We start from the raw sequence: 27,745 nt of genomic DNA on the forward strand, positions 1-27,745 counted from the left end.
AGACAGTTTTGTTGAATCACATGATTGTTGTCAGTGTTCCATGTTTGTTTTTTCTCTCTGCAAGTTTCTGCCTCCAGTTTCCCGGCACTGGTATCAGTGGTGACCCTGTGCTGTTCTCTGTCTGTGTGTCAGAATTACGCCAGCAATTACATTGGCCGGTTAGTTACATTTGTACCATGGTTAAAAAAAAAAACTGTGTTGAAGGAAGAGAGGCAAGCTACTGCAATGCCAAGAGAAATGGCCAACAGGCCCAACATGAGCATGTGGAATAAATTTCTGCAGTCCAGGCTTGTTAGTCTTATGTTGTCACTGACTGTTTGAGCTACTTAATCGGCTGATTTTCTCCTTGTTACGTCAGTCACTCCTAGCAATTTCTTCTTTATGCTTGAGACTGAAACATGTTCTTCACTGGGTAGTTCTAGAAAAAACAGCAAATGTTTTCCAAAAAATATTGAATAATGATTTTACATTGAATAACTATTTTAAATTAGTTTTAATGGGCATATTACTTGTGAAAACTCAGTATGGGCGAAACAGTAAGACTTAGATTTGAGATGCACTGATCCGACTTTTTGCTGCTGATATTAACGTTCTGCTATTTTTGAAGTCTTGACCTGCTATGACTCTTAAAATATACAATAAGTTTTTCATTAAGCTGAAAAACGTGCTCAGCAGTACACCCTGTTTTCTGGATTGAAAATGTAGGCAATTCTTGATTTTTATTCATTTAATAAATGAGGAACTTTTTTACTTCTTTAATGTCATTTAAGGTAAATTTTTAACTTGAGACAAATTGCAACGCTAGAAAACCAAATACATTTGTATGTCTCTAAAAGACTCCAGAAACCATTTTAAGAGGCTATCCTATTTATCCTATATTGTACTGTCTCTTACTTGATTGATTTGAAAGACGTCCTGCCTTATTTGTAAGACCATTAGACTAAATCTAAACCCTTTCAGCTGAAAAGGACACAGGCTTAGCTTAAAGCTTAGCAAATTGAAAGAAAGAATTGAGTTTTAAATCCCTCACCTAGCAGTGATTGTCAGACATCACATTAAAATTCATTTACTGACAGTCATGAACTCTAAGGGAATCCCACTGCTTCCCTTCTCTGTTGTGTTTATGTAAGCACGCTGCTCTAAAGATAGCTAATAGACATCCACCTCTTCATGCTTTTTCTTAGGCTCATCCATCAAAATGAATTACAGTTGGCATGTACTGACTGTGCTATGAATTCCCACGGATTTTAGGAGAGCCCTTGACATGCTATTTTTTCCTCTTTCTCAAATGCAACAATGACAGTGATGGAAGTTTAATAATTTGGTGCAATTATTAAGTCTTTAGTCCAGAGACATGACACATTCTTTGACACCTGTTTTTGTAATTTACTATGATTTGAACTGTCACTCTTATAGCTGAGGAAGCAGACGATTACATCAGTTCACCTTTTAGTCAATCAGAATTTCTGACTGATTTGAAAGATGAAACTTGTTGAAAAGATTACATTTCTAATAAATTATGGCTGCATGGATTCCTGGTGAAGAATCACTGGACTGTAGTTTTCTGGAAGAAATATTTTAAAATGCAATCATTCAACAACAACAACAACAAAAAAGTAAACTGAAGAAAAACGAAACAAACTAGCGTTTTTTTTTTTATGGGACAAAATATCACCATTGCAGGAAGTTCTTTAACATTATGTTTATTTTCAATAAAATGGGTCAGATTTCACCCCTTTTCACACTGTGGTGCATAGACACTAAACTAAATAAATAAGACACACTGAATAAAGGCTTCTCCTGTATCCTTAAATCGTTTTTTGCACCCGTAACTTTGCTTTGAATGGCATATTTTTAGTTCTTTTGATGACTCAAGAGATGTCTGGCTCTAATTCTCCACGTCTGTCCTTTTGTCATTCTGTTTCAGACATCACTCACCACCAGATTTGCACAGGAGGCCTTTGGGAAGCAGTACAAACAAACCATCGGCCTGGATTTCTTTCTGAAGAGAATAAGCCTTCCAGGTGAGACACCTTCATAATCTTTAGGGAGTGCTTCTCATTTTGAGAGACTGCACAGACATACGTTGCACAACTGCAGGGAATATGTATTTTCAGAGCTAGACCAGTCAGCCTTGCTGGGAGAACACAGTAGATTTTGTATTTCTTTTATATAACCTCAACTTTAATAGAAACGTCTATGACACAAAGGTGCCTGTTGTTCCCTATTAGTCTCTGTCACTTATTTCTCCTTGTTTTTTCATTTCCAGGCAGAGTTTTTCATTAACGTCAGTGCGTGAGCTGAATGTGACTTTTCTGCTCGCTCCTCATTGTCGAGTGTCTGCCACTTCTCAGGCTTATTCGCTCTGAAAGCTCTCCTCTCTTGAGCAAGCGGCACAAATTTTTATGCTCTCCACAAGACCACTGGTCAGATTTATGCCCAAAGTAACAATTCATGCTTGAGTAAATGCAATTTTTGCGTTTATATATAACTCACTTGAAATAAAGACACTTTATATATTATCATCAAATCTAAAAATTAAATGTTTATGGCTTTTTGCTATGTTTGAAAGAAAGTTTCAACCCTGTTTTAAAGTCTCTCTTTTTAAAATAGGGATTTTCTGCATTTAAATGTATTTTTTTCATCCTCAGCCAAAGCCTAAGATCCAGAAATCTCCAAAGTGGCTCCATTCTTTCATGACTAATAAAACAACATTAAGCAAGGCAAATTAAGTGCTAAAAGTAAAAGTCATGCTGATTCGTGAGTTGGCTGAGGGACTCTGTTTTGAATTTGTGTTCATTTCAGCTCAGAAGGCTTAGGAGAACTAAACCCCCAAAAATGTTGTGGTGGAGTCTGGATGAAAAGAGCCAACTATCATCTCAGGCTGTGCTGAGCTACTTAATGTGAATCTGAACAAATGCTGTTAATTGTATGACCTCTCTTCTCTTTTCAACATGATTTTTTTCAGTTTGAAACCCAGTGATCTCTTCAGCATTAAAACCGTTGGCTCAGTTTAAATATAGATTTCATATGTCTGTGTTATTGGGGCGGCAGCAAAGCTGGAGTCAACACTCGAGTTGTTAAATGGCCCATTTTCTGGGAAATCGGGTGTTGATGAGCTGATGAAGAGGAGGGTGGCTCCTCAAGCTGGGTGGTCCCAAATTTCGTCAGGACCCCCGCTCACCTCAGTTTGGAGAGGTTGTGCGGGTCTCTATGGGGCTGTAAGGGCCTTCTGCAGCAGAGGGGAGAGTAGCATATAGCCAGCGCTGGCTCCTCTCCCCATGAAGGCCCAGCTTGTCAAACTTAATGTACATTTTCCAACGCAGGCAGAGGTGAGACGAGGCCGACTGGCACACAACAGCCTCCTCTGTGTGTGCTTTTTATAACAATACTTCTTCCAGATGTCCCTGCCAAACCAGTGAGGTAAAGGCAGGGGCCTGACAGGAGCTAAAATCCACGATAAACTCTCAGAGTCAACGTCAAATCCCACTAAGATAAGCGGTATTAGCAACATGCTATCTATTTGATGTTAATGATCAAATAGCTAGAGGACAAAATTTGACATTATTGGATCTGTAGGTGAAATGGGAAGAAAAAAAAAATTAAATACTAGGACAATAAGCTCCCACCATTTTTGGTCTATAAATACATCAACCAGCATAATATTCTTATTGAACATTTAAAAAGAAATATTGTATTTTCTGAACTGGTAAGTCACTCTGCAGTATAAGCCTCAGAAGTCAAAAAATGTGCCATGAAAAGGAAAAAGAATATGTTGCAGGACCAGCCAAAAACTGTAACTTGTACTCCCAAAAATATGGGCACTTCATAATTCTTTTATTTTTCAGTTGAATTGAAACTTCCCAGCTCAAACAAATAAGATATTTTTTTGTGCCACAAAAAATGGAATCAGTAGATCAGACCTGAAAGAAAACCATAAATAAGTATCAACCAGCAAAAATCAGATTGTTGCATCTCTAGTTTTAGTGTTTCAGTCTTGCTCATAGATACATTTTGTGTTTTTCGTTGTAAATATGCAGAATTACAGTCCCTGTGTTGAGTCAGCACAAGCCTTTTTAAAACACAAAGAAAGCTGGTGTCTGAGCATGCTGGGTGTGTGGGGATGGCTCTTTATGACACCAAGGAGCTGTAATTCATTGCGTTCCCTGGTGTAACTTGACGTTGACAGTGTATAGTCTAGCTGTAGTGACTGTGAACCTCAACGCTTCCTGTCTTTTATTTAAAAAGAGGACTTCTGAAGGGGTCGACTCATCCAGTCGTGTCCAGAGCACACGCTCTCATTCCCATCGGAGCTGCAGGCCGTCACTCAAATACAAATTCTTCACTGTCCGGTCCTCCCTCTTCCTTTTTAAGCCCTTTTCATTTTCCGAAGGAAGAAAATATTTATTTGGTTTTTGGTCTTTCTCTCACTTCCCATCATTCAACTCTTCTTTTCTCTTTCCACAAGCATAAGCAGAACAGTCTTCTGTGTCTTTACTATTGCGTTTAATTATTGCTATTTCCCCTAACAGCACATAATTCTCCTCACTTTACCTACTTGGCAGGCAATTTCATAATGCAAACAGGGAAATAAAAAGTCACAGACTTTTAAAATTAGAGGGTAAGCGGACATATTCATTCCCCTCTATCTCTCTGCTTGATATACTTGGATCTTAGCTACATATAATCTGCCAGTTTAGGAGTCCATAGTATGAAAGATTAATTACTGCTTTATTGTTTTCATTTTTTGTGAAAAAAGTCAAAATATACCCAAAAAAAAAAAAAAAAAGAAATCTGCTATGCAAAACATAGGCTGTGGTGAAATCCATCCATCAGCAGGACTATGGTGTTTACTGAAAGAGAATCCTGGAAAGAAATCCTTAAATGCCAGGCAGGTCATAATTTATCCACTTTTTAGCTGACAGAGCGTCAACAAAGTAACTGATCAAGATATTTATATCTTGATAAATATTTGTAATGCTGGAATAATCTGTATATTTCTGACTGATGCATAATTTAAGTTTTTTTATGTCTTTCCTGCCTGTTAAAACATTTTAGTCTAAGATCTGTAACCGATAAAAAAATGGTGGGCTGCAGGTTTATTTATTCTCTTGCAAATGCAATCTTTCTTAATGTTTAGCCTATTTCTCTCTTTTGTCTTTATTCCAGGCAATTTGAATGTGACCCTACAAGTGTGGGACATTGGAGGCCAAACATTAGGGGGCAAGATGCTGGATAAATATGTATACGGAGCTCATGTAAGTTTACCCTTATCTTATGTTGTTGACCTTTGTACAGTATGTTTCTTTGCTCTGAATAGTTTGTTGAACCACTTGAAGCACAAAAAATATAACTGTTAATGTACAATCACATGGTCCTAGATTTCCATTTCCAAACATTGTCAGCAGAAAATCATAGCCTGTCACACTTTTGCTCTTTTGCTAAATAATATGTAAAATATCACATCTAGAATGCATATTGGAGCTCAAAAATCATTAAAAAGGAACATTTCTGCTTGTGTAATAATCTAATAGTTAATTTCAAACTGAACCAATATTTTGAGAATATATGTATATTGTTTTTTTTTCCTTTTTCTCCTGTGCAAAAATTATTGCAAAAAGGATATGGATACATTATTATAAGTAAAAACAGAAACAAACAAATCTGAAGAGGCCTCTGACTGAAGACTGTTGTATGAAAATTTCATGATTGTTATGACACAGTAACAGCTTGCTATCCAGGCAGCAGAGATAATATTTCACAGCAACATGTTTTGCAGGCACTTCTAGCCTACCTCCTTTGCTTTTGCCGCTCCTGTTTAAATCTATTTGGCTGTGTGGTTAGACAGCTGGGCAGAGAGACGCTGGAATCAGGGATTTGATATTTACTCATGCTGATTGATGGAAGAGACGGTTTGAACTATCTCCCTCTCTCTTTGGTCTTTGACAGAACAGCTGGATTTATGCTGAGTTCAAAATACTCACAACTATTTTCTATTTTCATATTAAGTATGTTGTAAATGACAGTTCAAGGTCTATGAATGCTTTTGCAAGGTGCTATTTCTATTGATAATGCATCTATAATCACATTTTATAAAGTGAGAGCCACCTGTAGCTTTAGGTGTCAGGATAAATATGCACAAGTAGGGGGCCCTACTAATACTGTGAATGTTTCTTCCAGTGTACCAGCTATATGAATGTATAACTTTTCATCTAAAGAGAGGCCAGAGAAGACAAAAAATATGTTTTTTTTCTGCCTTGATAGGGAGACTTTCTCAACATTTTCCAAAGCATACAAAAAGTTTAATCATAAATCATGTATTTTTTTTGTTCTTTCGTTCTTGTCATACATCTTTGCCAATTTATAACACTTTGCTTACTTTAAGTTTTCTCATCAGAGTTGCATAAAACTTAACGCCTTTTGTTTGGCACTGAATATCCTGTAATCAATCATGGCTGTTCAGAAAGGCTCTGGATAATTGTTGGAGGTCTAACCTGTCATCACCAACATTACGTGTTGTGACAGTGCGTGTCAGTTGAACAAAAAGCAACAAAAAGCTTTTCAGTCATGTTGCATCATGCTGTAAAAGGAGAGTTATTTTCCTCTGCACTCACTGCTTTCCAGTTCTTTGAAAAATAAAAGTTTGAGTGTTGATAACAATCGCAGAGCTATCACTGTTATTGATCCTAATTTCAGTCAGCAGGTTTTCTGTCTCTATAATTTTTATTTTATTTTTATGTTCATGTAAACATCACTTGACCTGACTGTTCACCCAAACATGAGTCTGTTATTGTCTTGTGACTTGGCTGTTGTTTTTTTTACACTGTTCTGGATAACTGAGGGTGGAGAAAACTGTCTACATTCAATGGCCCAGAAGAGATGACCTGACTTGACCTCAGTGAATCTGAATCATGAATGACAAATTATAAAGTTATTTATGTGCAAACCTGTATTTTTATTTTTAAAGAGAGCTTCTTGAATTCTTGTAATCATATCAATATAATTTTAGTGGGAGATTGTTTATCCATCCTTAAGTGAGACTGTTTCACTGTAAAAAGAGAAGCAGTGCCACCTACTGTTTCAATTTTTATCTGATATTTATCATCTGGCTCAGATAAAGTTAAACAAAAATGTATCTTCTATTTCATTTTTGGCATAATTGAATGCATGTTTGTCAAATCAAAAACTAATAACATTCTTTTCCTTTTCTGGTACAGGGTGTTCTTTTAGTATATGACATCACAAACTACCAGAGCTTTGAGAACCTGGAGGATTGGTTCAGCATGGTGAAGAAGGCAAATGAAGAATCTGATATCCAGCCTGTTGTCTTCTTGGTGGGCAACAAAAGTAAGTATAACATTCACCTACAGACACAATGTCTTGTAAAAGTATTTATATCCCTGTTTGTCATGTTGCAGTCACAGACTTCAATGTATTATAATTATATTTTATGTTATGGATCGAAATGAAGTAGAGAATTATTGTGAAGTGTAAGAAAAAAAATAATGATTTTATTTTATTTTTTTGTTCTACATTCACGCCCCTGTACTTTTAACCTTAAAGCCTTGAAGTCACCTACCAGCTATTCTTTGAACGCCTCAGAGGTTTCCTAGAGAACCTTGGCTGACCAACAGTCTCATAAAACCACACTGCTTAGGGAAAAAGTAGGTTAGGTTTTAAAACAATATTCTAAGCTTTGGAAATTTTATGAATCAACCTTCCAAAAACTGAAAAATTATGGGAAGGCTTCACACGTGTGAAGACATGACTGTGTACCAAAACTGACAAAGAGTGATAAGTGAAGTGGCCAAAAAGTGGCCTATTGTAACTCTGGAGAACATAGAATTTTCTCTATGGAGCAATAGCAGAATCATGCTAAGAGAGGTCTATTTTGCAGCAGGAACATAAAAACTGGTCAAAGCTGATCAGAAGGCGGATGGAGTTACATGCAGTGAAATCCTGAAAAAAACAGAAGCTGCAAAAGACAAAGGTGTGCCAGAAGTTCACCTCTCAACAGAACAGTGCCTCACAGCGGAAAGCTTCAATGAAAGATAGATTTATCCAAAGTCCAAATCTAAATCTAACTTAAAATACTTTTTTTTCTCCATTCAATCTGACTGAGCCTGAGCCATGGTTGCTGGTAGTGACTTACACCTCTAGTAATAGAAAATTCTTTTACTAATTATTGGCTTAAAGGCCAGTAATTGGCCTTTAAGAAATTCAGATTTTTACTTTGGAAAATATTTCAAAACTGTGTGCAGCTTTCTTTCAGCTTTTCAATTATGCACTAATTTGTCTTTCTCTGTCAAAAAAAAGCCCTTCAAAAGGACATTAACGTTCAAGAGGTTTTAGTACTTTTACAAGACACTGTAAGTTCAATGCTTCACTTTAAAACCTGTGCTTCATATTGTTTATACATGTTTTTATTTCAATTAGTTATGACTAAAATAAGGTCAGATTTGTCAGGCTGAGCTTGTCTGGATGAATTGCTTTCTGATGCATATTTTTGCATGTGTGTGTTTGCGTGTGGAGGAGTGAGTGTTTTGATGGTAGCAGATGTGTTTGTTGGAGCATCCAGATAAGTGATTGGTGCGATAAGAGAGTTTTAGAGCAATGGGAATGCTGGTGTTTGTGAACTCATGGGAGTGACTGACTATGATTTAATATCCCTCAGCCAACAGACCCAGGTTACTGCTTATCAGCAGTTCTTTCCCTCCTAGTTGGTACCCGTCTGCTCAACCCCGTCACCCCCACCCTTCCTATCCCGTCCCACGTAGTCGCTTAAGGTGAGGAACTCGATGTTAACCAGATGATTCTTCTCCTATCAGTCTGCACGCCTTCTCCTCCATTTCCAAAATAAAGGCCAATAATGAAGACTCGTTTTAAACATCCTCTTGACAAATGTGGAGTCATGGCTGCCGCTGTGTTATTGTAAAGTAAGGCATAGTGTGTGTGCATGTAATGGCAACTGTCCACTTTCCCAAGCAATGATGAACAGTCAACAGAGCGGAGCCTGCACACTGAAAGCTCCCTAATGTTACTCAACAGGGACCATAGGTCATGCTTTAATTCAGCTGTCTGGAGCAGATTCTCTTGTCTTCACATCCAGTGCGACTTCGGATACCCTGGCTTAAGCTCTGGGCGCCTCTGTATTTAGGCTAGATTTTAGATGTGTGGGTTAAGTGTGCATACTGTAATATTTAGGTAGTCTCATCACTTTGTCAGGCTCTGGAGCTTCCCACTTACATTTACGCCCTCACCCTAATGGCTACGGCGCTGCTCATGGTACATGTTGTTTTTTTTTTTTTCTGTTCCTAAAGGCTGCAAAAAGAAAAACAAACCACATGCAGATTGCACCTTTAGGAATAATCAGTTATTTTATAAAACTGCATGAATCTTTGAACTCTGTCAAAGACTCTGTCATTTTTCAGGGATCTTGAAGTTTGAGAGTGTCTTGTGATGTATGTGATGACTTGAAATTAAAATGTTCTTTTTTACAAACCACAAACTTGAATAATTTTACAGAAATTTTCAGATAGACCAACAGTAGTGCATAACTGTAAAGTGGAAGGAAATGCAGAATTTTTATAGTTGTTTGCGAACAAATATCAAACCTGTTTGGAATGTTTTCTCAAAGCCATGCAGGGACAGAAGAACAATTTTGAATGAGATAAAGCTCATGAGATCAAGATTTAACAATTTTCTCCAGAGTATATAAAAAAAAACACCAGACATGGCAAACAAAAAGAGCAAAAATGAGAAACACTAATGCCATACAGCTAAGACAACTTAAACTAAAAATACAGATTAACTTAAACTAAAACCAAAATTAGACGAAAGCTGAAGTTTAAACCACAACCTCCCCCAGAATGTGCCGTCTCCACAGTGAAACATGGTGGTGGTAGCATCATTGTGTGGGAATGCGTTTTGTTAACAAGGATTAACACGTGTTTCTTTGCTTATCAGATTTGGCATAAGATAAATTGTGGTAAATGTAAATTAATCTCAGAGCCTGTGAAACACCAAAGAGTGGGAAATGAGGAGTATGTGAGACCCTGCCCATCTCTTTTAACACCCAGAATGTATTAACCAACAATTCATTTGTCATTTGTGTTATGAATACAACACGCAATGATTTCTTCCTGATCTATTGTGTAACCTAAGCACAGTCAGTTTGGAGGGCTGTGAACTAAAGTTGTTTAACAAATGGGCAAACATTTTTGGCTTTTAAATGTGCAAACTGTAAAGGCAGATACCCTAAAAGACTTGCAAACTGTGAAAGTCTAATTGTGGACTCAATAATTAAAATCAATAAGGCACAGGCATTGAGGTTATTTCATGTTGACTTCTTCTGTTTTATTCACAAAGTATACTTTCCAATTTCTTTTGTTGCTTCTGCATCTGAGTTTTTTTCCTCTAAGAATTGTAGCTTTGCTCTGCCTCCAACTTCTATGCTTGGCAGACATTAACAGTAAGTTGGGCAAATGAATACACCACATTCTTTTTCAAGCAAAGTTTAGATTTCAGATGGTTCCCATGATGTTGCTCAGAGAGAGGCAACATGTTTGTGACTGCTGAAATAGAAGTACAGCCATAACAAGGAGCTTAGCAAAACACTTCAGATTTATGTCTCTGTGAGGGCTCCTATCTGGGGAGATTGTGGTGTTTAACCACTCAGGCTGTTTTTATAGGCTTTCCAATGAGTTAAACTTAAGGAAAACATTGATTGTAGATGGTATTCTCTTAGTGAGACTCAATGAACAAGTCAAAATACATAGTTTTGTGTATTTGACAGTTTTCTGGTGTTTTTTATGGGGTATTTTAAGAGGTATTACACCATGGTGTTTTATTACTGGCATTACCTCTGCTTGCTGATAACAAATACATTTCCAGAATAACTGTGACTGCAATCTGGTTTTTGTAAATCATTTAGGGTAACTAAATCATCAGTGTCATTCCTGCCTCTAAATGCTGGCTTGAGTCTTTTGTTAAATAATGGCACCACTTGTAACAATTCAGACTGAAAAAAGATTTCTGAGGGAACACATGTATGCACATCATTATTTATGCACATGCATTGAAATATACACATACGCTTTGGTAAAAAAAACACACTTGTGAAGTTTCTGAGAACGCATTAGTAGTGGAAGAGTGCTCAGTTTATCCAAATATACTACAAATGTGCTTACAGTGCCGCCTCATGCAACTCCGTATGACACACAAGAACTTTATAGTAATGTAGGCATAGACCACTCTAATGTTAATAAGAAACGATGAAGTATTTATCCAAAAGATTTAAAACAAAACTGTAATATCCTTAAAGTTTTTATTTGAAATAGATTAGCAACAATTCTTCCTGAATGGATGTTGTTACTTGAATGGATAAGCTATATTCATTATTATTTTAATGTTGATACATAGAAAAACAGAAGCATGCCAATATAATATTAATTGGTTAAGAAGTCATGGTTGCAGCTGTTTGCTTAACAGACATGGTTTTGGTAAATTGCTCACTGTAGTTTTTAAACAGTGTTACCTTAATCAGAGTGATGGACCACACTTCTCTATATTAACCTGAAACTGTCTTGTAGCCTTATTTCAGCCTACTGACTGTCAATGCACTGTAACAGGGGAGGGGGGGTATTTCTGTTCCACATAAAGTCTGGGGAAAAAAAGAAACATCAGTCTCTGTGGAATTTGATTGAATGAGCTTATAATTTTAGGAATTGGGACATTTTGATCAACTTTGAATCCGTAACTTCTCAAATCTAAGAGTGCTTTTCAGAAACTGGATTAATATATGCAGGGGAACTGCGGTATAGTTTTTAGTTATTATTATTTATTTATTTTTTTTTACAAAAGTTCCAAAAAGTTGGATTCTGTCACTCTTTATGTCAAATGCATTCTGCTTGGTTTTGACTGTCTGGTCAGTCAGACTATAAATACACATGGAAAATGTAATTATCATTGGAACTCTAAATATAAACATGTATTTATATTTAGCATATTTATTTTACTTATGTAGCATACATTTATTTAAAAGGTTGAGTGTTATTTCAAAGTGGTTTACGTGACTGTTCAAACTTAGTTTACATATTTCTTTTTGGACATTAAGCCTGTGTCGTTTGTCAGTCCAATTTGTTTTCATTAAGTGGCGATCGCAGGACCCCTCGCTCATTCCCCACCCATCACCATTCCCACTGCCATGCTCTCTTTCCCTCAGGAACTCTGGAGCATCTATCACAGGCTTGCACAGCCCTTATTTGGGTGACTTAAATGGGTTCAGTTCTCTTAACCCCTTCCTCATCACTCATGTTTTTTTTGCACTGTGGTTCCATCACTGTTCACTGGCGATTCACTCAGGCCTGCCATGGGAAATGTTATCTGAGAGATAAGGACTCAGCGCTGAGAGAATATGCACCCTTAAAGATGGCTTACCTTCCTTTTTCTTTTGCTCTTGTAGTTTCTTTTCTTCCCCAAGCATCTATCTGTCAACATCTCTAAGAACATGCTTGCACATTCATTTTTATCCTTGTGCAAACACGGACTCTTTCAATCACGCGCTTATACCCACTCTTTATGCTTATCGCTCACAGGGGTGGACTAACACCTCAGCTGTTGTCTCCTCTGCTTACAGTAATGTCTTTTCATTGCTCTGTGTCTCTGTTGTGTTAAACAACATGCATGTGTTTATTTTCTGCATGCTAAGGCAGATCTCACTGCATACCGTTACACTTCTCTTGGCCCAGGTTTCCGTTCAGCTGTGTGAAAGTTCAAGTAAAACATGGATATCCTCTAACTCCACATTTCTCACCAAGCATGACTTTGCCCAACAACATTGTCAGTCTTGAGTTGTTTGCCCTCTTGGCTTGGCCTTTGGTGGATTTGAAGTCCACCCCTCTCCCCAGCTCTCCCTACCCTGTCACCTTTTTGCCCCTGTAAAGCTGCCACAGTTCCTGTCTGTTCAGTGTAGGCCTGCACATTTCTTAATAGAGAGATGCTCAGAAGTCCAGGAGTGCAGAGGAGCTCAATGCACTTCTGTTTTTGGTTTAGCTCAAAAATGTTTTTTCTGGCTCAACCCACTCGTACTTAGGTCCTCTTACAACAAACTAAAAGGTCCTAATTGCCCCCAGGGGAAAGGTTTAGCCACAATAGACATGTGGTGGGACAAAAGCCCAGTACTCATGCCCAACAACCCCCCCACCCCAGATAGGAGGGACGAACACGTCAGCAGTGTCTGTTTTGCTCTGTGGGCAGCAAGAACCACAGGTTCGACGCTGTAAAACATTATATATACAGCATATAGACCCAGTAAGGCGTAGTGTATGGTTGGGCAGAGACCTGGAATGTTTACAGTTTACAGCAAATCCAATCTTTCCTGTTTCTCTTCACATTTTATTTAAGGTAAAGGGTCATGCTGAATGTGTGTATCAAATGTTCTTGCTAACCATACTTACTGTCTGTCTGCTGCTGTCTGTCTGCAAAATCTGGAAAAGATGGGAAATGGGGATTCGGGTTACAAGATGGAGAGTGATGACTAAAGAATTAAAACTCCATTACACTGTGGGTTATAAATCAGTGTAAAATCACTACTGCAGAGACTTGTACTTACCGTTAATTAAGACATTTGCTCTATTTTGGGGGCTATGAGGTATTGACAGTGTATTGGTAGTTTTTCTCATTTACAGCTCTTCTTTCTTTGTCCATGCAGAATAATGAAAGTGCTGGGATTTAATTGTAAAATTTTTTGACCCTGCATTCGTCTCTCTTGATTCTTATGCCTGTTGAAACATGGAAAGTCCTCATTCATTCTAGCCAACCATAAAGCAAATATTGTTGCACATGCAGTAGATGATCAGTCTTCGAATAGCTTCTTGTGTGGTAAGTCATGGGCCATTTGAGTTGCACAGCACAGCTTAGCCACCTGACCGAAGTGCAGCCTGGAACCCTCATCACACTCAGCCTATACTTTATTTCTTCACTGCTTCACAACATTGATATGGAGGAATTCCTGGAAGGGCCCGTGCTGACACAGGACTGGGCAAATAACTGATTGATGTGAATCCACAGGCATATATTATACATGTATGCAAAAAAAGCAACAGAGGTCTTCCACAGTTTTTTTTTTTGTTGCTATATTTGCTAGTTTTTCATGATGTGAAATATGACATCATATCTTTGAAACTACATTCTGCTTCACATTTTTAACATTTATTCAGGCAGATGTGATCAGAACACTTTCCACATTAGGGTTCACTGCTGAGACATCTGTAGCCAGTCTAATGCATCAATGTCCATGTGGAGACTTCATAATAACAGATAGACATATGGAGATGAGATGCATATAATTTTGAAAACCTTCCCATGCCCTGTATAATTATTATAGTTATGGTGCCGGCTCACAGAGGCAACCATTACTGCTCTCCCATAAAAGTCCACTTAGTTTAACAGCAACAGGAGAGAGCAGAGGACATGGCCAGTGAAACCCCGGGCTGCGTCTTGTGCGGTCGGCTCAGAACTGGGCTTTTTGTTCACTTTTCACGAGTCCTTGGAGCCCGTTAACCCAGCCTGCGAGGCCCTTGGCCCCATGTTTTACTATACCAGTGACAGACTGGCACTCCAGCTCGCTCTCCGCCTGCAAAGCTACCGCTGCACACTTTGCTATACATTCCCTCACCGGGAAGGAAGACCGCATTGTTTTAATAGCCGCCGTGGAGTATCTGATTATACTTTAAAGTGTGAATTCATGTGCACGTGTTTGCACGTGTGTTTGTGTCCACACATCATTTGGCAAGCAGCGATTGAATGACGAGATGATCTGTGATCAATGAGCTGTCGACAGAACACTTCTGACCTCGAGAAAAGGAAGTCCCGCGACGGTGCCGGCCCGTTTCAGGCCACCGGGGCAGGGGTACCGCTGCACAAAGAGTGCTCTGTCTCTGTCGAGAACCCCCCGAGGACTCCTGCATGGGCCTCGCTCTCCTCGACAACACCCAGCCTAACTAACAGCACTTCATCTGTCTGTACTCATTCAGAAAAGCCAAGATAATATTATCAACTTACCTTCACACTTAAACATACTGATTATTATTTCTAATAATTCTGCTGCGAGTTTAGATTAAGTTAGACAATGTCTGAAGTCAGTGAAAAATTGTTACCACATTGGGCATGGAGATTTCTGCTCTAATTTTACTTTCCTCTTCTTTAACTGGCTGGTCAGGCTATACTACAGTAAGTTTCAGATTCTCCTGCAGTAAATTAAATGTTCCAGCATTTTAAAAACAAACTGCAAACTTTAGACAATACCTACACTGTTGCATTCTAATGAAATGGACTCTTATTTGATTTCTGAAAAGGTCCTTAGTCTGAAGAAATCAGTGAAACTTCTCGTCATTTCACTTCATTTCTCAAATGAGAAAATAAGCACCAGTGTGTAATTTTCAGAAGGGGGAAAAAGTAGCCATTTTTTTGCATTATGTTGCATGTATTATATGTTCAGCATAATTCTGCTCAGGGTATAAAAACCACAGTTTTAAGAGCTCTCTTTGAGTCATGTTGGACTCAGTCATTTAAATGCTTCACATAAAATCCAGTAGTTATTTTGTTTTATTAGCTGCATGTGCTGTGAAAGTTAAATCAGCGTCTAATTCAATCACACATCACATCAGGATGATTTATTACACTTTTACTGACTTTTTAAACTGTTAAGCATTTTCCTGTATCTTCTACCAGAAAGTTTATTGACTGAATAAAATGCCGCTAACAATTAATCTTACGCGAGGAAAAATGACTCTTGCTTCTTTCAGACCCCTGCAGTTATATACAAGTGTGGATTACTTAACATCCTAAGTGACCATGTACTCATTGTTATGTTTTGTGGCTCTTTAAAAGGTATTGAAATATGTGGTAAAATTTAAGAAACTTATGAGACTGAATGTGTAATTGCATAGTTAGTTACTTTATGTTCCACTAATGGCTCTTAAAATGCATACAGACATAGAACCGCTTTAGTGTGCTGTATGAACACAATCCCTTGATTTTAGGTGTTTTGCATCAAGTTTTACTTTGAGTGAATGATTTTAGATTCTCCTGGTATGATTAAAAAATTATTTTAAACTACATACTTTAGTGCTGCAAGGAGGTGGAGAATTTCTTCTGGAGTTTCTGGATTAATTATTCAGCTAAGGTTATTCATCATAACCTGAGTGCTATTTTCACAATGGATGAACCAAAAACACACACGTCTTCAATTACACTCTGCAAAAATGACCTCTGGCTGTAGTGCTAACTATATGTTTTGGAAAGTCAATTTCTTGTAGCAAAGTTTTTGGCAATAATTTATATTTGGGGCAAATTGTGCATTTGTATTTATGTTTTACTGTATGGTGTTTGTAGGTTTTTCATAGTATGCTTGTCTAGTCTAATTGAAATAATTTTCTTCTCTAAAAATATCCAAGATAAATTCATTGTGGTTTAGTTTTAAAAAGCATAATTTGCAATTTATTAGATGTGACAAGAATTGGAAATGATGAAAATAGCGTAAGACATCATAACGTACGAAATAGGATCAAGTGGCAACGCCATCATGAGAAAAAAAAAAGTGAATAAATAAAATGGTCCCCATATTTGTTGCTTTTTATATATGTTACAATAGATATATTCAAATGGGTATTTGTTGTTTTTTATAGTGAGGAGCAAGTGTTTCAATCTTCTTTTTACCAGCTAAATGATACTGAGCAGTAGCAAGTGAGGCAGGCCAGTGCTGCGCTACTCTATGCCCCAAACAGCTGAAGAATACTTCAGTGTCTGTGGCACTTTCCTTGACATCTCATTAAAGGAACTTTGATGAGATGTTCCTTGATGAGATGGTATGATAGAAAGTTTCAGCCTCTTAAAAACTGTAATTGTTGAGACCTTGATGTACCTTGATACTTGTGACCATCCCATTCCTACTTCCAAGCATCACTGAGGAGTATATTCTATCATTAAAATCTGTCTTTTGAAAAACTATAATATGATGTAGTGAACTGCATATTAAGTTTAGAAAATTTCTGAACAATATTCTTCACATATTTGGATCTAATAATGCTATACAAGAACTGTACAGCTCTTTTAAACTTTAACAACCACAGAATGGTTAATGCTACCCTTAAGGTTCATTGTGCCTTATTAAACCACAGAACTGGTGATTTGTTAAGAGATGTTTTTAGAGTCAATGGTCCATGAAGATTTAAGTGAAGAATTGGACTGCAACATTGTAAGTCATGCCATTAAGGTCTGTATTAAAGTTGATTATCCTTGTCTATAGATTCATGGTTGATATTTTTGGGAAACTGAGGCAACAGGGTTTTAAAGGTATAGTGTGAGGTAATGGTGGAAGTGATAGGGTCTCCCCTGGGGTTGATTAAGCTCAACCTTGTAACTTTCACTTAATGGGATATGACCCTGTAGAGCCTCGAGACTGACTGCACACTCACAACTAGCCATTACTAACATACACAAACACATAGGGGCACACACACTTCATACATTCCACCTTAAGTCCTCATAACTCCCTAACGCACCAACTGTTTGGTTTAAAATTGGGCTGTCGGCAATTAACTGTGTTATTTCAAGATTATTCTCTAGCTGTTGCTCACTGAATAAACTGTTCCAATTGCTCCTCAGCAGCCAACTGGGCAGAACAGTGAGTAGGTGTTTCTGTTATCACAGAGTGCTTTTCAATGACACACCAAGGATTTCACAATCTAATCCAATTCAATCTTTGATTTCTGCTTGTTTTGCCGATGTTACCAGAGCTGGATCTGTCAAAGTTTTTGATTTAAAAATGCAGTATGCCAAACTTGGTGCTAAACTTTCATGTTAATTTCTCTGATCATCTGGAGATAGCTCTAAGCCAGACAAGTTCAACCCAGACTTTATGAAGGCCTAGATTAAAAATGCTAAATAAGACTTTGATGAGGTGCTAATAATAGTAATTTTTGCATCTTAACAATAAAATGCTAGGTTTATATAACTGTCCCAAAAACCTAGGCCTTTATTCAAATAATTGTAATTTGGGATGTGCTCTACAAACACGCACGTAATTTATTGGTGTCAATAAATTAATAGAGTAAATGGGGCTTTGCGATATTTGATGACTGGATTGAAATATTTCTTCCAACACAGCATAGTCGGTAATAGTTTGCCAGGTATTATCATCGCCTGTAACAGACTGACGATGATACATTTTTAGGCTTTATGTCCCTGACACACTGTTTCAAAGAGAGAGCCTGTAGCATTAGCCCCACAGTTCTCATATGTATACCATGTATGCCATGCATGTATGTTTGAAGTACATCTGCCCCTAGCATATTTATCTCATGCAATACAATGCTATTGCTCTTTTTGACCTAATAAAGACTGACTCACCTCAAGATGATGGCTGCTTGACAATAAAAATAAAACTAATGTAGTGGACACTGAATGTCTGGATTTCTTATTTGCTGTCTTTCATCTACATACAGTTGTGCGTGCCTAACATAATTTATGCCCTTAGCAGACTCAAGTTTAAAGTAATCTTTTAATTTGACCAACATATTTCTTGTGATTTTAAGTAATATTAATATTTTGAAGTGGCAAAGACAGGACGCCTTCTAATCTCAATTAAAATTAAATATGACATGTCTTAAATAATGCATCTTTAGCTTGTTTTATTATCTTTTGACATAGGCGTGTCTCATTTCCTATCAGAAACAAACTTCTTTGTTGAATAAAAATAATTTTCCAACTGTCAAAAACTTTTGTTATCTAAATATGGGTTTTAGTAAAAATATGGCTACAAATATGATCCTCTTTTCTCTTTGTCATTATCAAAATGAAAGACATAAGAGATTGCTTTGTCTCTACGCAATAAGCTTATTCTGATCTGTAGTAATCAGGTTATAAATAAACCTCATTTTCTAATATTCAACAGACATAAAAACCTGCATCTGTGTCTGCCGGGATTCAGGATAACCGGCTCTGCCAGTAAGTGGATTCTTTCCATGAAGAAGCTCAGCTGAGATCAACATTAGACTAACTGGTGGAGGAGATATTTTCCTCTCATTTGGTCTTACCCAAGTTTAATAGGTCATTGCTATAACAAACTAATTATTTATGGTAAAAGCCTAATTCATACAGCAGATATTAATCTCTAACCGTTGTCTGGTAATTCAGCCCAACCACAGAAAGACCGTTTAAATAAACACTGATGGTGACCAGAGAGAGGGAGAGCAATCGCTCATGACGAGTGATGATCCTCTCTACTATCTCTATTCGCTTGGAGGCCTAAACAGTTTATTTCGTGTTTGCAGTCACTTCCTAGAGGTTGTTAAGCTGATGTACAGTTTGACAGAAACGGAGGGAAACCAGATCATTGGAGGAAGATTATTTTGACCTGATAAGTAGAGAAGGGTACATTAGGGAGAAAAATGGAGTAAAACACTAAAACTCTAGGATTAGCCTTGTATTCAGTTTACACAGACCACAGTGTAGAAAACATTTTTTGTCTTAAAGTTGATATTATTCTCTTACTAATTGGAGCTACATATGTCTTTATTGGCTATGATTCTTACCATTTACAGAATTGAAGGTAGTCTAGTTGTCCATCAAGACAAATAAATCTCACCATGTACAAAATCAATAATTAGACTTTTCACAAATGTTTGGAGAAATTTAACTTTGAACATCTACCGTTCAAAGGAGATGTGAGAATAAAGCGACTCCTGAACAGTCGTTTTATTCTCATTCTAGAGATACACATTTAACTTTTTGCTATTCTACATAATATAATCTATTTTTTTCTTTTAAAGTTGTACGTTTTATGCAACACAAAACTGCATAAATTACCACTTTTCTTTGGTATAAATCTATTGGTATCTAATAAAAACGCTAATACTAATAAAACTGTATTTTCTAAGCTCTGCCTGTGACACTTTACACATTAATGTCAAATTTAATTTAAATGTTCTCTTAATTCTTTTACAGAATTATCTCCTGTCCTTTCTTCTCTTTTCTATTTTAGCATGTGAGTGTAAAATATAAAGTCCTGTCTTGATTTTTTTATGAAAACACATGAAGTACTAGTTTCAGAATTTCTCTGCAGCTTAGATCTTCCTATCGAAGCACACTTCTGTGAGTTGAATTTACAAACACAACTCCATTTACCCAACAATGATGGGCCTTGCTTAGCTCACAAACTATAGTGTTAATATTGGTTAATCTGATTGTGACAAATGATGAATAACTTTTCCCAAGTGCACAGGATCCAAAGGATTAACATCGTTTACTTCTTGCTATATGCTGGGTATCTCCTCTGGCAAAGACTAGAATTGATGACTTGCTGTGAGAGGCAACAATGTTTATGTGCAACTAAACAGTCACATTGAGTAGTTATCAGAAAGGCTTCATGGGTAAATTGTTCTCCATAAATTATTTGACTTTGAGGCATTATTATTATTATTATAATTGTTGCAGTTTACATTTCTTGCCTTGCATCAGCTACCCTTCTCTGAGTTTATCTTTATTCCCACCATCTTCTCATACACATATTCACAAAAACTCTGAGGGGCATGAGAACGGGCTAAGTCCTTGACAACTTCAATGAAACCTCAACAAAGACTAAAACTCAGAGCCAGGGCGAGAGAAATGCAACACCTTACAGTAGCCTGACCTCCTCCAGGTAACACAGACATGTATGCACCAGATACCGGGCGTGGCCAGCTCCCTGCACAAAGCCAGAAATAAAGAGAGAAGCTATTGCTTTCAGCTGCAGGACCCCCAGGTGACCTTCCTTATCGACCCCTGCATGACCCCCTTAGTGAGGGGAAAAAGAGCAGGAAAGCTCTTGGTGTCATTACACAATAGTTAAAGACACAGGAATATCTTGACAATAACTATAAAGGATGCTGTCATTGTGCATTCTCACTGGATCAGTGTGTAGGTAATGGTCTCAGCTCTTGGATCCTTGCACCAACCTTAAAAGCCCAGGATGGTCATAAGTCAAACTCTTTTCTCTATCTGCTCTCTCAATATGAGTGTAGCCTCAAGTCTTTGGTCATTCATGTATTGTTCCTTATGTTTTTCTCTACAGATGGGCTGCTTTTTCTTTTTCGGGTCAAAAAGAGGTTCATGGCTTTAGGGTAGAACCGTGCTAAACTTACACCAAGGAATGTGTCACATCAAGCTTTAACACCAGCTGGGAAAGGGGGCTCTGGGCCACAAAGTTTTTCATTCCCTTTCTGAAATTTCTGCCATAAATAATTTCAAAACCCTCTACAGAAGATGACTTGGGTTGAACATAACTATTGGAATGTGTTTTGTTTTGCAGTGACTTTATGTATACCACCTCTGTACACTAGGCAGACGTCTTCCATCTTCACTCGTGTGTAAACAGTTATCCTTTTTGTTTATGTTCTGATATGTTACGGTGAACCCGGTGAGAGTGCTCTATAACCACTATATAAATCCATCCATCCATCTTCTGTAAGATTTCTCACATTAGGGCATCTTTTCTTTGCAGTTGACCTGGAGCACATGAGGACCATAAAGGCAGACAAACACCAGCGCCTCTGCCAGGAGAACGGCCTCATCAGTCAGTTCGTATCGGCCAAGACGGGGGATTCGGTTTGTAAAACCCTCCTTTGAGTCATGCTCAATGTTTTTCAATAAAGTTTGCATGTTTTATTTATTTATTTTTTTTGTCTTTTTCCAGGTTTATCTGTGTTTCCAACGAGTAGCAGCTGAAATTCTTGGTATCAAGCTAAATAAAGCAGAAATAGAACAGTCCCAGGTGAGCTATTAGCATATTAGACATTAAACACGTAAATAACACCAAATTCCATAATTTACTAATTAAGTGTAGTACTAAAAGCCAGTTGGTTGCACTAGATCTTGTTTTACAGTATCAGATTAAAAGGAAGTTCAATAAAATTCACATTTAAATTGTGCAAAAAATTTGAAATACATTCAAAATTTTCCTTCAACTCAAGAACTCTGCTTGGTCTATGAAATCCCTCAAAATACATTAAGATTTGTTGCGATAACATGATGAAATGTAGAAAAGTTAAGTGGGTATCAGTACTTTAGCAAGGGGTTGTGTATTCTGTGTTATGCTTGAACTTAAGGGAGGTCATAGAGAGTATGTTAGGTCATCAAAGGTTACCACACCCTGACTTTTTGTACTTTTTGTTGTGTAAACATGAGTTTGTTACGTCTGCTCCTCTGTGATGGTCTTTCTACCATTGACGCGGTCCTTCTGTAAATAGAACCACGCTGACCGCATTAATGCATGAAGTCCGGGGTCAAAGGTAGGCAGTTGTAAGGGTGAAGAGGTTAGGGTGGGTTGTCTGATTTATTTAGCTTATCTCCCACCGTTTTAGGATGAAACGAGGTCTCCGCTTGCCAGTCAGCCCAAGGTGCCCAATGGTGGCAGCTGTAGGATTTACAAGGCCACCTCCCCCAGAAGCATTAATCCTGGGTCTGATATGAATGGCTGGAGCCATACTGGCTGGGCAGTGGTTGATGAGCATGGGGGCTACAGAGAGGTCAGGACCCCCAGAGAAGGGAGAGCATATAGAAGAAGGACTGACCAAATTCCCAAAATCCACTCCCATCACCAACAGGGCTGCTGACTAACAGAAAATGGCTACACACTAATAGAGCTGTCCATCTACTTTCCTCTCCCAGCCCTCCCTTGATAGCTCTGTCAGTTAAGAAAAGTGCTTTAATCCGGACTAATCAGGCTAGGTGAATCCACTTTACACCTTGAGGAAAGGGGTTGAGATGATCTGACATGAGCCAAAAAATGGAGCAATTCAAATAAACAACTGTAGAGTTTAAGTTAAGATTACTTTTATAGCCAAATATTTCTAAAATATGAATGTGCCAGAGCAATTTGAGGCGAGGATTCCTCCAATTGAATATCTTAATAAAGATATTTTTTGTTGAAAAAGAAGCTCTTAAAAGATTAGGGCAAAAAAAGGAAACATATGTAGAACATCATAGTGTTTATAAATTAACATTCTTGGAACCATTCGCTTATCTGCTAGACTCAGAGAAATGTACCAAAAGAAAAGAAGAAGGGGAAAGGGGGATGGGTTGGGGATTGGGTGAAATTAAGCAGTTATATAGAAAATTTATAGAAAAGTCTCGGTCTCTGACAGTATATATCAGAAATTGTTGCCAGGCGGTGTAAAAGCTGCACTGCTGAAACACAAAATCTTATCATGTACAATTTCTTAGCAGATTTTTTCGCTTATGGAAAAACATCTTTTATTAAAAGTGAAAAATCTGCCAGTAGAACACCAGAAAACAGAGAAAACAATATAATTTCAGATGTTGTGCTCTTTCACTGTAGACATAGAATATTTTCTGCATAACTTCAATAACCCATTGTGAACATGAATGAGGCAAGGAGTCTTTCCAATCCAAATAAACAACTACAGACAACGACATAAATAAGGAAAAATCTAAAAAAAAAAAACAGTTCATTTTACAAATATCTGTTTTATGGTTAAGAGAAATATGTTTACCAGTTGATAGATTTTCAACACATTTTTAAAATGTAGATCAATTTTAAATTAATGCATTCAGCTAACTCAATTAACTTTTGTTTATGTGTCATAAAATTTATTAATGTTATTCCGAGTCACTTTGACACAACCAGGTGGTATCCAGTACTGATTCAAAATCAGTCTAGATCACTGCAGTTTATTCCAACAGGGCCCAGTTATACAGTGACACTCACGTTCAAGTACTTAAGATCCCAGGTATATTATACTACACTCAAAGTCAAGTCATCATATAACAGCTATAAAAAGTCTTTCTATGGAATCCCAGCTGGTTGGAATGAATTGTTGACCTTGCAGCATTTGGTGTTTTCAGTCAATCACTATTGATTAAAAAAAAACAAAACACATTGCTAAATAAGAAAGTCACAATCTTACTAAAGAACTGTTGCAGACAGATCTTTTCTTTGTTTGGGAAACACTGGAGTGAAATAAAAGCAATAACCATACATGTTATGGAGCATTAAAAAAGGAATGTGCATCGTATCTCTTCCAAGAAAGAAAAAAAATATGAGCATTTTTAAAGAACGCCAGAGTTTAATGTTTGTGTCATGCATCCAGAGATGAGGCTTTGAGCAGGTCATGGCCCTCGCTGTAGCTGTAGGCCCAGCAAAGCCTCATTATCAGCTGTCATGTTTAGAGAGTTGAACATGAGGGTCACAACCCCCCGACGGTATTATATCTGCCTGGCAGCCCTTTCCGTCTTGGTTCTCTGTCTGCTGGATCAGATAGTGAGGCTGCAGATCACTCAGTAACCCCGACACCAGGCTTCGGCGACTCATTAATCAGACAAGCAGCCGGGAAATTCAGCAGTGTGGACTGAGTCCCAGTGGTCATGCAGAAAAAGGGTTGACTTTAGTAAAACTACCATCAAATATATACCGTACTTATTTTAATAAAAAAATAATGACCCCAATAAGAATAGAGTATTGCAACATGACTTTAGTCTAAATCTCAGCCTGCGTCAGTGCAAAAAATAAAGTGAATTGAGAAGCAAATAAGCCATATATAATATATGTCCGCATCTATAATAAATGAGTTTGTTTGTTAAAAATGATGAACGGAATATATTTAAGATCTTGTTTCTAATCTGAGGTTCTTTTTTTTATTCCTGTTAAAGTCAATTTAAATTAGTTCAATAATTATTTATTTAAAACTATTGTGCATTAGTGCGACAGACTGGCGACATGCCCAGGGCGTACCCTGCCTCTCGCCCGAAATGTTCGCTGGAAATCTCTCCATCACCCTCCTGACCCCACCAGGGATAAGAGTGTACAGAAAATGGAAGGGTGGATGCACATTAGTGTCTGACTTTAAATTTTTCTATTGCTTGTATATAGACATTGCTTCTCGTTGATTTTGTATATTTGGCTTAGCTGTGCACACTGGAGCTGTTTTTCATGTTTTGGATTTTATTTTTACTCCATTTCCCATCTCTTGTCTTTACTCAAACTTGGTGTTCATTCTTTTCTGTCTTACTGTTCTCTTTGCCATTTTTCTGTTTTCTGTTTTTTATCTTTCCTTCTCTGCATTGATCCACTGCTAAGAGGATTGTGAAAGCTGAGCTGGTGGACTACTCACATGATGAAGGCCCAATTAGACAGGACAACGCTCAGCAAAGCAAAATCTGTTTGCTTCAGTAACTTAAAGTATGTCACTTCAGTTACTATGTAGATCTAAACTCTGCTGTAATGCAGACACTGTAGGTCGGTAGTTGTTAACCTATTCCCTGTAGATCAAATATGACCTCTAGAAAAATATAATAGAACCTGATTACTCATTAGCTCTCTGCCATTATGTTACAAAGGATTCAATTATATTTTACTGACTTGTCTTGATGGTAACTTCAACTTTCAGGTACCTCCAGACCTTTGTTTCAACCAGAGTATTAATTTCTGGCATACATGCTGAGCCTTATGTTGAAGAAACAGCTCAGCAGCTTGAGATCATGCTCATTCACAGTCAGACCAACGCCACGTATGTCTGCATGCTGCATATGTTCCCACAGTCAGCAAATGTAGTAAATCACTCTGTACACATTTAAAACCCCCATTAAATGTTACATTTTACAATCCTTGTTCAAAATTATGGAATTACTTTGTGTGAAAAATGTGCAGTTCTTTTACTTTGCCCCCCCAAAACACAAAAAAACCCCAAAACCCAGCAGTTTTTTTAACCAGCTGAACATTCTATGCATTTCTGATACAAATACATGCACAGATCTTACTATGCAAATGATGCTGCAGTTCAAGGACAGCACTTGAAGATATTACTGAAATGTTGAGCCTATTATACAAAACAAATATGTAAACATCACCTGTAATGTTCCTGTTTATTGGCGAAAGGAACCAATAAGTAGGAACAGACTGGAAAGGTAATGGCAGGCATTCAGGCATTACCTTTCCAGTAAATGGAGAGGTGGACAATTAAATTTTAGATGTTTTTTTTTCTTTCCATTTTTCTTGATGATAATGCTTTTTGCCAGCCCAAACGTTTTAACCAAATCATGCCATATAAAAGGCAGATCTTGCAAGTACTAAGAAAATGTGCAGCATGTGTACTTCTGTATTTAAAAATAAGAAAAAGTAAGAATCTCAAATTTTTCTGGCATTACGCAAAATAGAAATAATTTTTAATCCTAACTGATCCACAACAGGAAACATTAAGTTTGATTTAGTGTCATGCTGAAAAAAAGAGGTTCCCTTTTGAAGTGTGTAAGTTCATGTTTTCAACTTTCCACTTTTCAGATTCCTTTAGTAATGGTATCTGATGAAATTGTTGCTGCAGATTTTTAACCCTCTGCTTGCGTTTCCATTTTTACAGCGCGTTGTGAAGGCGGACATCGTGAACTACAGTCAGGACACGGTAGCCAGGACAGCCAACACGCCTCGAAGCTCCATGTGTGTGCTTCAGTGATCCTCAAGCACAAAAACACACACATTAAAATGTAAAATCGATCGTCTTCACGCAGTATTAGAACTTTGAGTGAACTGGAGGAGAAAGTATTTGGAGCAAGGTTTCTGTGTTCCTGTGTGTCAGTTGTATTGCTGGGATGAAGAACAGACTGCGTGGCTCCGAGGCCTTGGCATGTAGTTCGGATATTTAGCAGGAATTAGTTCTTGGGTGGTTCACCAAAAAAAAAAAAAAAAAAAAAAAAAGGACCTCAGTTTTTTAAGTTTATGTGCAGCTATCAATTTCTTCTACACCTTTAAAGCTATTACCTGATTTATACCTTAGGGTGAAGCTGGTAATTTAAAGGAGCAACGTAGAAACTGAAAACAATGTTATAGAAACGTTTTTTTTTTTTGTTTTTTTTTTTGCTTTACCTTTTAGTTTGATAGTCTGCATATTTCAGCTTTAATATACTTTCTGTTTGTTTTTTTTATTGAAAATTGCAAATAAAGGACAGGCAGAGGTAAAATCTATATCTTTCATACTTTTATTGAGATCTTTACATCTATATGTGCTGTTTACTTGCAAACCAAAACGGTAGAGTGAAAATGCTGCTGTTACTGAAATAAAACAATTAGGTGATTGCTTGCTCAGTGTAAACAGTATGCTGTTATTTCACTTAGACATTCCAAGATTTATTCTTAAATATTTATTTCTCCTGATCCAACAATAAGTTACAACCTGCAAAGTAGTTCTGTCCAATTTGTTTTAGTTGACTGGATTTTAGTGATTCAGTTCTTCTTATAATTTTATATTTCCACTCTCATTTTGTTAGTTGTTGAAACATTGAAATCCTAAAACAAATATCTGAGTATATCTGAGTCATTTAAGCTTTTTTTAGATTAGTAGTTGGACTTTCAGTTGTAAAATAAATATTCCTGTTGGAGAATGGCAATGATGCCAAAGGTCTTAATTTTGCTGATTTAAATGCTTGTTCTTTAGCTTGTCTGTCCCTTAAATATGCTCAGTTTTAAATGTCTTCTTTCCCAATCAGCTTCCACATGATGCTATTATGTCAGCATGCTGTTGAAACTTGAAACTGCATTGTTGATTTCTGTTTATTGGTACAGTAACTCATCTAAGTAGTCAGAGAAGATTCTGCAAATGCTGAATATGTAAACAAAATGTGCTTTTTGAGAATGTAGAGCTCTATATATTGTAAAGCAAGAAAGATTTGTTTGAAAATAAAAAGTGCAACATGGAAA

General features: G+C 37.3%; 1 protein-coding gene across 1 annotated transcript; it reads left to right on the plus strand.

Annotated features, from left to right (window-relative positions):
- The first annotated feature begins 524 nt into the window (after positions 1–524).
- On the plus strand, positions 525–27,745 carry rab28 (RAB28, member RAS oncogene family). The gene is made up of 7 exons (XM_055030926.1): positions 525–536; positions 1,928–2,024; positions 5,170–5,258; positions 7,218–7,347; positions 21,542–21,645; positions 21,734–21,811; positions 26,412–27,745. The coding sequence occupies exons 1-7, from the start codon at positions 525–527 to the stop codon at positions 26,502–26,504; spliced, it is 603 nt and encodes a 200-aa protein (XP_054886901.1). The 3' UTR covers positions 26,505–27,745.

The sequence above is a fragment of the Poeciliopsis prolifica genome, unplaced genomic scaffold, assembly GCF_027474105.1.
Source record: "Poeciliopsis prolifica strain line A6 unplaced genomic scaffold, Auburn_PproV2 SCAFFOLD006, whole genome shotgun sequence".
In the NCBI taxonomy this organism is placed as follows: Eukaryota; Metazoa; Chordata; class Actinopteri; order Cyprinodontiformes; family Poeciliidae; genus Poeciliopsis; species Poeciliopsis prolifica.

Excerpts from the sequence above, each read along its gene's own strand:
- rab28 (XM_055030926.1), top strand. Across the intron at positions 5,259-7,217 it reads AATATGTATACGGAGCTCAT|GGTGTTCTTTTAGTATATGA; the intron begins GTAAGTTTACCC and ends TTTCTGGTACAG. Across the intron at positions 7,348-21,541 it reads CTTCTTGGTGGGCAACAAAA|TTGACCTGGAGCACATGAGG; the intron begins GTAAGTATAACA and ends TTTTCTTTGCAG.